We start from the raw sequence: 12,073 nt of genomic DNA, 5'->3' as shown, positions 1-12,073 counted from the left end.
CTCCTCCATTGTATATTTTGTGGTTGGTGATGGCATCGTATTCTTATTTTTCAGTTAGTGCTCCTTTCCCCAAAAAATATTATTTCAGTAAAGTCTCAAGTTTGTTTCCATCTTTCTTTACTTTCCAAATCTTCTCAATTCAGGCTATAATCATACAAGATTAAGATAGAGAAAAGATCCTAATATTTCTATTTTTTCCCCATCAACCTGAGAATCTTTCACTATAATGATTATTTATTTCACTCAATATGCAGTTACCAAAAGAGTTGGGGTTCCCTGGGGTCTCAGTTGATAAAGAATCTGCCTGCAATGCAGGAGACTGCCTGCAATATAGGAGACGTGGGTTCAATCCCTGGGTTGGGAAGATCCCCTGGAGAAGGAAACGGCAACACCCACCCTACCCCACCTGCTGCCCCATATTCTTGCCTGAAAAATCCCATGGACAGAGGAGCCAGGCAGGGCTGCAATCCATGGGGTCGCCAAGAGTCAGACACAACTGAGCACAGTGTTCCGAAAGAGTCGGACATGACTTAGTGACTACACAACAGCAACAGCAACTTTGACTAACTTCCCTTGGCACAGATTATACATAGCTCCTCTTAAGTCTAAGGAATAGACTTATGGGATATATAATAAAAATTATTCTGTTCAACCTTGTGGTTTTATAAGATATTCCAGTCCACAGTCAAAAGCAGCTGCTCCTAAACTTTAGTGTGCTGTGAAATTTAGAAATGAAATCAATTCTGGTTCTGTAGATCTGAGCTAGGACACAGGATTCACATTCCTACCAAGAACCCTGAATGATTCAGATGAATGTAGTCTGTAGTTCACTATGAGAAATATTTAAGTGATTATTTGCTTTCCATTGTAGCATTTTTTAAAGAATCATTTTGAAACACAAGTATATGAGTTTCATCACAAAAATGAACTTGTGCTTTTAAAATCTTGTATTTTAACCCCAGGATTAAGAAAACATTTCTTCTGAGACTTAGAAAAATAACAGTTACATAAATTTCATTTTGGTTTTAAAAATAATATCTGAATCAAAGAATACATAATATATTCTCTCAGTTGGGGGTTCAGTTCAGATCAATTCAGTCACTCAGTCGTGTCCAACTCTTTTAGACCCCATGAATCGCAGCACGCCAGGCCTCCCTGTCCATCACCAACCCCCGGAGTTCACTGAGACTCAGGTCCATCGAGTCAGTGATGCCATCCAGCCATCTCATCCTCTGTCGTTCCCTTCTCCTCCTGCCCCCAATCTCTCCCAGCATCAGAGTCTTTTCCAGTGAGTCAACTCTTCGCATGAGGTAGCCAAAGTACTGGAGTTTCAGCTTTAGCATCAGTCCTTCCAAAGAAATCCCAGGGCTGATCTCCTTCAGAATGGACTGGTTGGATCTCCTCACAGTCCAAGGGACTCTCAAAAGTCTTCTCCAACACCACAATTCAAAAGCATCAGTTCTTTGGCGCTCAGCCTTCTTCACAGTCCAACTCTCACATCCATACATGACCACAGGAAAAACCATAGCCTTGACTAGATGAACCTTTGTTGGCAAAGTAATGTCTCTGCTTTTGAATATGCTGTCTAGTTTAGTCATAACTTTCCTTCCAAGGAGTAAGTGTCTTTTAATTTCATGGCTGCAGTCACCATCTGCAGTGATTTTGGAGCCCAGAAAAATAAAGTCTGACACTGTTTCCCCATCTATTTCCCATGAAGTGATGGGACCGGATGCCATGATCTTCGTTTTCTGAATGTTGAGCTTTAAGCCAACTTTTTCACTCTCCACTTTCACTTTCATCAAGAGGCTTTTGAGTTCCTCTTCACTTTCTGCCATAAGGGTGGTGTCATCTGCATATCTGAGATTATTGATATTTCTCCCGGCAATCTTGATTCCAGCTTGTGTTTCTTCCAGTCCAGCATTTCTCAAAATGTACTCTGCATATAAGTTAAATAAGCAGGGTGACAATATACAGCCTTGACATACTCCTTTTCCTATTTGGAACCAGTCTGTTGTTCCATGTCCAGTTCTAACTGTTGCTTCCTGACCTGCATATACATTTCTCAAGAGGCAGTTGTGGGTACTTTATGTCTAAAGTAATAGTAATGTTTTTGTGGGTATTACTGTTTTTAGAAAATTCTATAAACAACTAATACTTAATTAAAAGTGTAGAACTTTGGTATTTGGTGCAGTGCTGACTAGTGGGTAGATTCTGTACATTTTCCATGTTTTAGCTTAACCTATGTCAGAGAATGCCGTCATAACTTGAGTGATAAAGAAGTGATGTATAAATTCAGCACATTTCCAGCTGATCATTAAATCTTAATCCTATGATTCCTAATGAGTTAAGTGGAGTAAATGTTTCTTTTTTGCGATAATAAAAAAAAGTGTTCCCCCCTCCCCCCCGCCCCCAGCCCCGTGGAATTAAAATGTAGATAATGGTGGAGGATTTCAGGTCAGTTTTGAAAATTGCAATGATTTATAGCAGTTTAGTCATCTTTAGGCCAAAGAGGACCAAACAAGTTAATACATCGTTTGTCTTTTCTTAATTTACTACAGACAAAAGTTGAAAAACACTATAATAAACTATAGTGGAAAAGATATGAAAAATATATATGTATATATATATTTATAACTGAATCACTTTGATGAACACTGGAAACTAACACAACATTGTATATTAATTATACTTAAATTTTTTTAAAGTTGGAAAAAAAAAACTCCTTGGAGGAAACTTTTATTAGTAGATCACAGGAGATGAAAAAACATTTTGGGTGATTTCCTCAGTTTAAACCAGGGTAGTTTAAGAATTGTCAGTATAACTAAAAATTCTGCAATTCTTCTCTAGAATAATTTCCATTTCTCTAAGCTTCTTTAAAATGTGATGTTATATAATGTAAACAATAAGAATCTAAGGCAATGGCACCCCACTCCAGTACTCTTGCCTGGAAAATACCATGGACGGAGGAGCCTGGTAGGCTGCAGTCCATGGGGTCGCTAAGAGTTGGACACGACTGAGCGGCTTCACTTTCACTTTCCGCTTTCACGCATTGGAGAAGGAAATGGCAACCCACTCCAGTGTTCTTGCCTGGAGAATCCCAGGGACAGGGAAGGCTGGTGGGCTTCTGTCTATGGGGTCGCACAAAGTCAGACACAACTGAAGTGACTTAGCATCATATAGCATAGAGAACTATATTCAATATCTTATAACAACATATAATGGAAATGAATCTGAAAAAGAACATATATACGTATACTGAATCACTTTGCTGAATACCTAAAACTAACACAACACTGTAAATGAACTATACTTAATTTTTTTTTAAAAAATGTGATGTTAGATAAAAACCTGCAATATCATATACACTCTATTGGAAACTGTGGAATGTTTCAGATTGATGTTACTTGCCCTTTGTTTTTTTTCCTCTCTCTCTCTCAATTTTTAGAGTAAAGATGGTAAAAGTCCGCTGCACATGACAGCTGTCCACGGAAGGTTCACACGGTCACAAACCCTCATTCAGAATGGTAAGAGAGATTCTGCTACAGTGTCGTCACTGGAACAGTTTCTTGGTGTGACTTGAGTTTGGCTGTCAGTTATTTGAATATGAAATACAATGCTCTGTTAGTGTTTATTAAGCTTGGGTTTATACTATCCTTTGATGAACTTGGCTAAAAGCTCCTTATCAGGTCATCACCACCCAGCTTAGGAATAAGGACATAGAACCATAAGTTTCATAGTCAATTCCTAGTCAAAGAACATGTGAGTTTTGAAACTGGAAATTATATATAGGCTTAAGAGCCTGCATGTTTTACTCAGAAACTAGTAAAAATAAGTATCAGGCATTTTCTAGCAGCAAAGCTGAATTATTTTAAAATTTTCAAACCCACCATAGTTTCGTAAGTTAAAACTCACTAAACTACTTGGGCAAAGGTAAGAAAAATGAGATGACTCAGCAGAAAAGCAGGTATAAAGGATGCATGATATATAAAGCATGATATAAAGGATGATAAAATCACAGGCTTGATAGAGACCTTGGAAAGTCAGAGAATCTAGTAATATTCCAGACTTACAATAAAGATGTGCTTGAACCACTGGGTTGTCTCTGCAGCCAAAATACTAGGGAGTGTCACTTTGCATCAAGGTTCATGTTACTATTAGAGGGTAATGGACAGAATCTGGGAGTGCACTGACCTTGCTAGCACAACTTCTGTTATCTTAGCTAATCTTGAAGACATGTGGAAAAAAACCCAAACAGGTTTAGTTCAGATATTTGCCAACATTTCACATAAACTCAGCAGTTCCTAAACTATCTTTAGTTGACCCACATTTCTAGATCTCAAAACTCAGACATTAGTCAGTTTTTTAGACTTATCTTCCTGCCATCTGTAAGAATATTGGATGACATACACTTGAAGCATTAGTGGTATTATTAAGAAGATCCCCTGAAGGAGGACACGACAACCGACTCCAGTATTCTTGCCTGGAGAATCCCCATGGACAAAGGAACCTGGCGGGCTACAGTCCACAGGGTCTCGAAGAGTCAGACATGACTGAAGTGACTTAGCATGCACAAGGTATGTCCTAGGTACTGAAGTCATTTGACACTATGCAGAGAAATTATGCTGAGGAAGCAAAATATCTGCAGCAAAGCACAGGAAATTTATAAGCACTTCAGTGAAACTATAGAAGAAAAGCAATCCCAGCAAATTTCCAGTGAGCAAATGCAGGTAATTGGAAATTAACTGTACAACATGTATTAATTCTAGTTTGAAATGTGTGGTATGCCTTTGACATTCACTTTACTGGAAAACCACTTTAATTGTTTTGTTTCTCTTGAAATCAAGGGAGGTGGGGAGGGACCCTGGCATCTCTCCTTTGCACACTTTCCTCATCCCACTCTTGTAGAAGGAAATGGTGGGCCACTTCAGTATTCTTGCATGGGAAATTGCATGGACATAAGAGCCTGGCAGGCTACAGTCAGTCCATGGGGTCGCGAAAGAGTTGGACACGACTTAGCAACTTTAGGGCTTCCCTGGTGGCTTTGATGGTAAAGTGTCTACCTGCAATGCGGGAGACCTGGGTTCGATCCCAGGGTTGGAAAGATCCCCTGGAGAAGGAAATGGCACCCCACTCCAGTACTCTTGCCTGGAAAATCCCATGGATGGAGGAGCCTGGTAGGCTACAGTCCATGGGGTCACGAAGAGTCAGACACGACTGAGTGACTTCACTTTCACTTAGCAACTTTAGCAACTAAACAGCAACGACTCATCCCACTATATTTCTCAATTGTTTTTCAGAAACAGTGTCCACTGCCTTAAAAATAAACAAAACCAGGGAGCTATTTGGTATCCAATTTGAAAATTTTAATGTGAATATAATCACTGGGCTTTAGCTTGATGGCATTAAAAAGCATTGTTCCCTGTTGAAGCAATTTCAAGCACTAGCGACCAGACCAGAGAAGGAGCAGCTTTTCACCTTGAAGCACTGCATTCCTACAGGTCCATCTCTGTGGGCCAGAACTGTGTCATGCTAGTGTGCTTAAAGCAGTCTTGGGGGCCCGCTGGCTGCTTTGATCTTTTCACAAACCATCCCTGTGAACTTAAATTTTCATGCCCTCTCTACTAGAATTCTTGCTAGACTTTTGAATGGGAATGAGACCTGAAAAAGACCCTATGTCTTGTCCTCTATGATCAAGGAGCTTGTCTCAGAGCCTATTCTTGGCTGGCCTGGCATCTTGCTTTGTGGGTTGAGTGGAGTCCAGGGTCCTAAAATACTGAAAATATAGTGGCTATAGTATATAACTTATTATATATAATGATAATGGTTGGGTGTTCTTCACATTGTGCCAGGCACTTGACTAAGCACTCCACATAAATCCTTCCAACCACCCCATGAGAAAGAGGTCCTGTTATCATCTCCATTTCAAACATGGAGAAACTGAGGCAGAGAGGTTGTCACTTCTGTTGGGATACCTGGCACATATGTTGAGGAACAGAGATTAGAACTCAGGAAGACTAACACTGGAGACTGAACTCTCAAACACTCACTTACAAATGTGTTATCTGGATGAACAATGACATGTTAAAAATTTTTTTAAAACTTGAATTCTGTTTAAGAGTTGCTTGTATTTGGCATAGAGTCATCCCTGTAAAATGGCACCACTCCAGTACTCTTGCCTGGAAAATCCCATGGACGGAGGAGCCTGGTGGGCTGCAGTCCATGGGGTCGCTAAGAGTCAGACACAACTGAGTGACTTCACTTTCACTTTTCACTTTCATGCCTTGGAGAAGGAAATGGCACCCCACTCCAGTACTCTTGCCTGGAAAATCCCATGGATCGAGGAGCCTGGTAGGCTGCACTCCATGGGGTTGTGAAGAGTTGGACACGACTGAGCGACTTCACTTTCAATTTTCCCTTTTGTGCATTGGAGAAGGAAATGGCAACCCACTCCAGTGTTCTTGCCTGGAGAATCCCAGGGACAGGGGAGCCTGGTGGGCTGCCGTATATGGGGTCTCACAGAGTCGGACACGACTGAAGCGACTTAGCAGCAGCAGCAGCAGCAGCAGCATCCCTGTAAAAGGATAATTTGGCATTCTCTTCTCTCAGCCAACAATTCTTTGCATTCGTTACACATGTGAGAACTGTGAGTTCTTCCATTTGACATTTTTTTTCTTTTAATTTTATTTTATTTTTAAACTTTACATAATTGATTTAGTTTTGCCAACTATCAAAATGAATCCGCCACAGGTATACATGTGTTCCTCATCCTGAACCCTCCTCCCTCCTCCCTCCCCATACCATCCCATTTGACATTTTTTAAAACATGCCCTTAGGGACAAGAATAGGAAGCTCTTTCCTTTCCTCCTGTTTGTTGGTTTCCTTTTGGGAAAGGTCCAGAGACTCACACTCCCAGGACCTGGTGTCCATCCTCCAGAGTGGATCCCTACATGGCAGGACCCTGAATGCCCATCCCCCATGGGGACATCACTTGGTCCTGAGACCTGCTGAGGGACATGCTTGGTGTTTGTTTTGTTAAATTGTTCTGATAATCTGGGCTTTTTGCAGCATTTCTCTGCTTCTCTGACTGCTCTCTAGTCAGGGCTATTAGTTCTTTATAATACCTTCCCCCAGCCCCCAATCATTCAGTTTTGGTAAGGTGATCGTTTTTAAAAACTCTTTTTTAAGTGAATAAACAAAGAGTGCCTCTGCTGTTCAGTCGCATTGTTTGTTATCTGAAACTGTGTTGTCAGAACCAGAGAGGGAAAGAATTAAATGAAGACATAATCTGGTATCAGAAGGCATTTGATCCAGCCACTTGCACAAGCAGCTGCCTTAGATGCTGCTCAGCAGGTTACAAAAGTTCAAAATGATGCTTTTTTTTTTTCATAGAAGCTTTAAAAATAAATAGAGTTTGAAAAGGAAGAGCCAAGGGATAGGTTAGGATGATTCATTGTGAGATTTTTGATATTTGGGCTCATAGCCCTTCCAAGGCAACTTAATAAGATGACTATTCTTGTTTGTGCAATGAAAAGCTAATTTCAGATGAATGCCTGGATAATGCTGCATAAATCATCTCTTCCTATATGCTCTGCCTGTGTCTAAACTCACAAATGTTTATTTTCCTCACTAATTATCAATGCTGGTTTACCAACATTAACTTGCAACTTTCAAATAAAGAGTAAAGATATTTGAATTCCAAGCAACTGTTAAAGATTTTCAAATGAAAATGGAAAGCTTTGGGAGTGACCATAAAATAGAAATTAATTCATCTAGAGGTCCTAAACATATTTCTGAATAACAAATAGTCTATTTTCTACTAAATTATGATGTTTTCCAGAAGTATATTTTAAAGGACAATTTAAGATAATTACCCATATTTTTACAGTTTTAAATTGACTCATGAAATTATAGTGACAACAAAGAAACTTTATCAGCTCAAATCCCCTAGATCATCCTTTCCAGTATTTTTCACTCTTCTCTTTTCCTATCTTATTTTTGGAATATTTGAGGCTGATAAACATGGAGCCCCTAACACTTGGTTCAGAACATGAGCAATGTAGTGTTTGTCCAGGACAAAGATTTCTTTGAGGTTCCACTCTTTGATCAGCTCCGTGGGTGGACCTTTTAGGCTGACCACTGTGGGCAGCTCTCACATGGGTACCTGTATCCTGGATTACTCTGAGGGTATCCATGGAGACCAAGTGGCTGCCTGTCCCCAAGGCATAAAAATGATCTAAATTGGATGCTTCTAAATTTAAATTATTGCGAGCTATTTCTTGAGTCCCTAAAAGTTTGCAGTAGAGATCAAACCCGTCAATCCTAAAGGAAATCAACCCTGAATGTTCATTGGAAGGACTGATGCTGAAGCTCCAATACTTCATCTACCTGATTTGAAGAACTCATTGGAAAAAGCCCTGATGCTGGGAAAGATTGAAAGCAGGAGGAGAAGGGGACGACAGAGAATGAGATAGTTGGATGGCATCACCGACTCGATGGACATGGGTTTGAACAAGCTCTGGGAGTTGGTGATGGATAGGGAAAACTGGAGTGCTGCAGTTCATGAGGTCGCAGAGAGTCTGACACGACTGAGTGACTGAACTGAAAAGTTTGCAGTAACTAATTTTGTTTTATTATTTTTCTTGATTGTTGCCTGCCAGGCTCCTTTGTCCATGAAATTCTCCAGGCAAGAAAACTGAAGTGGATTTCCATTTCCTTCTCCAATAAAATGAATACATGCTCACTATAGAATAAAATTAAATTATTAAAGAGATCCCCATCAATGTGTCTCCTTAATCCCACCCAATAATTTCTATTGACAATTTGATGAAACGTCCAGATTTTTTACGTGTATTTAAGAATGTAGATATGAAGATATGTAATTACTTTTATGAAAATGATAATAGTCTATATATTTGAGCAACTGGTTTTAAAAATCAATACTTTGCTGCAGAAACAAAGATATGAGGAAAGATCAGCATTTGTGTTCAAGCTGCCATTTATATTTCTCTGTCACAAAGTCAAAAAGGGATTACCATTTTATAAATAGCTATTAAGTTGCAAAATCCAAATGTGTACATTAATTGGCACATGCTGAAGTCTTGGCTGTGGAGTGAAACATCTTAAATCCTATATAAATGCATGTACTCATTGGAGTTCTTTTAAACATCTTCCCCTTCTACAAAGGCCACACATATTTGTAATTATTTCACTGTTAAGAGAGAATCTCATTTATTAACTCTGGTTTACCAACACACCTGACTAGAGAGAATATTGTTTGTTGGGAATAAATCTTAGGGGGTTGGTGGTCATAGTAGGATTCATTAGAGTGAAGGGCCATGCAGCTATTATTGTGAAGATTTTATAACAGTCGTATCATAAGAGAGAGTGTTGTGGCCTAGAAGTTAATGTTCTTTCCTTAGATCTGAAAAGACTGTCAACGGCTTCTTTTTGGTTCTCAAATATACTGGTAACGGGAGTACAAATGGGCACAGACTTTCTCAGAAGCAATTTCCCAGTGTCCATCAAGAGCCTGAAAAATACTCATACTTCCAATCCAGTAGTACTACTTCTGAAAATGCTGCTGGAGGAGATCATCTGAAATGTGGATAAAGTTATGTATAGTTATGTTCATTCTTGTGTTTTTCCTAGAGGCAAAATTGGGCATAGCCTAAATGCCTTGTAATTGGGGCCTTTCTAAGTAAATTCTCTAAATACTGATATCATGGAGATTTGCAGTTATTTTAATGAAACGAATTAATGACATGGGAAGTGTTTGTGATGTAATATTAAGGGGGAAGTCGGGATGCAAAACTCTTTGTATTCTATGATCTTAACCATGGGAAATGTCTTCACACACAAATGCACATACACACAAACAACTGAAAGGAAAAATCCAGAATATTAATACTGATTACCTCAAAATAATCAGTGAGTTTATAGATGACTTCTGTTTTATTTTTTGTATTTTATAGCATCTTCTAAATTTTCTACAATGAGAAAATTACTTTCTCAGTAATATTATTTAAAGTAAATGTTTAATATCTTTTTAGATCTAAGCCATTTATACAATATTTACATTTCTCAGGATTTTGTATTTCTTATTCTGGAATGTATAAATGTGTATGTGTAGTTTAGATACACAAACCAAACATTATAGTATTAGTATCTTAAAATGATATATTTTAGTTTTAAAACATCAGCTTAGTTTAGTTCAATATAATTGATAATGAGGTAAAGCTGAAGATTTGACCTACTCTAAAACACCTGATATCTAAGAGCATGAACTGATAATTCAATAACTTAATTGCTTTCCACAATGATGCAGAGATTTGTTGATGAGCAAGATAGTCAGGAAATAAAATCTTAGACTAATTTATATTTGGTGCCCCAATATCTTAGGTACTTTCTTTTATTAAAAGCAGAAATGCACATGGTCTTCCATAAGCAAGAGTACACACGGTGTTTTTTCTCCTTGGTGTGCTCCCTGTCCTTTACTCCCTCCCCTTTTCCTTTAGCTTTCTTCAGGCCCTTCCTGCATGATTGGGTTATAAATTTTACATACTGTAAAAGCTCATCATTGTAAAGTGTGCAATTCAGTGGATTTCAGTATCTTCATATGGCTTTACAATCATCGCCATTATCTAATTCCAGAACATTCTCATCATCTGCCCCCAAGAACCTCATCCTATTTAGCAGTCACTCCCCATTCCTCCCTCTCCTTAATTCCTCCTTATTCCTTGATTTTCAGAGGCTCTTAAAATACTTGAAAGTTTACTCAATTATCAGTAATGCATATAGCAAATATTTTCACATGTGTCAGTTTCTATATTGCTAGGATGTGGGGAAAACTTTTAAAACCACAATGCAAAATCTAAATACAATAAAAGAAATTATAAAACAAATTTCTTCAGGGTAAACCACCAAAGACAAAGAAAATCTAGGACAAAAATATTTGTAACAAGCCTGGCGTGCTGTGATTCATGGGGTTGCAAAGAGTCGGACACGACTGAGTAACTGAACTGAATTGAATTACTGCTAAGTGGGTAATCTCCCAACTCTTTTAAGAACCTTTAAAAATTAAGGAATAAAAAGGTCATACACACACACACACACACACACACACACACACTCTCTCTCTCTCTCTCTTAGAAAAATGGGCAAAAGTCATGAACAAATGGTTCATAGAAAAAGATAAACAAATGGCCCTTTAATATATGAAAAGATTCTCGACTTCCTTAACAAGAGAAATGTAAATAAAGACTACAATGTGAGAAACCAGTTTTCACTCATTACATGGAATATATTCAAAAGCTTGGCAAGACTGAAGAAAAAGAAACTCTTACACATTGCTCACATGAGTTCAAAGTTGTACAGCACCTAGAGAATGATATGTGGCAAAATCTAATAAAACCATATACTCATTTCTTTGACCTAGAAATCCCCTTTCTAATAATTTATTCTGAAGATACACTCAACAAATACAAAACAATATTTGCATGAAGGTATTCACTGCAGCATTCCTAATAATAGCAAAATTATTTTTACTGCCTAAATATTCATCTATACCAGACTGGTTTACTTAACTAATACATCTATGCAATGAAAAGCAAGTCGTACAAAAATGAGGAAGATATCTAAAGAAGTGATCATCTATACCAGACTGGTTTACTTAACTAATACATCTATGCAATGAAAAACCAGTCATACAAAAATGAGAAAGATATCCAAAGAAGTGATCTCTAGGAATGAATTGCAGGGTACATTGTTAAGTGCGGGGGAAAAAAGGCATGGCATAAAAGAATCTGTTTATTTTTTACAAAGAGAAACACAGCATAAACAAAAACTAGTGAAAATGATTAATTACTATAGAATGTGGTTGAGGGTGAAGTGGAAGGGATAGAAATGAGGCTTTTTTAAAGTATAGACTTTTGAAACACATGTTTTAATGTATTAAATAAAGTTAAAGCCAGTAAAATATTTGAAGGCAAAATCAAATGAGTGCTAAGTCACTTCAGTCATGTCCAACTCTGTAATACTATGAACTTTAGCCTGCCCAACCTCTCTGTCCATGGGA

The 12,073-nt window shown here is 38.2% G+C and overlaps 1 protein-coding gene across 14 annotated transcripts in view; it reads left to right on the top strand.

The window, feature by feature from the left end:
- ANKRD44 (ankyrin repeat domain 44) overlaps nucleotides 1-12,073 on the top strand; it is a 320,547-nt gene that overhangs the window by 212,535 nt on the left and 95,939 nt on the right. For all 14 annotated transcript variants that reach the window (XM_070769783.1, XM_070769730.1, XM_070769741.1 and 11 more), the window contains one exon: nucleotides 3,446-3,524. In XM_070769783.1, coding sequence (XP_070625884.1) covers nucleotides 3,446-3,524 — 79 coding nt within the window. The remainder of the gene's footprint in view (nucleotides 1-3,445; nucleotides 3,525-12,073) is intronic.

Source organism: Bos indicus, chromosome 2 (genome assembly GCF_029378745.1).
Source record: "Bos indicus isolate NIAB-ARS_2022 breed Sahiwal x Tharparkar chromosome 2, NIAB-ARS_B.indTharparkar_mat_pri_1.0, whole genome shotgun sequence".
NCBI classification, from domain to species: domain Eukaryota; kingdom Metazoa; phylum Chordata; class Mammalia; order Artiodactyla; family Bovidae; genus Bos; species Bos indicus.
Note: the sequence above shows the minus strand (reverse complement) of the source record. Positions and strands in the feature narration are given on the sequence as shown.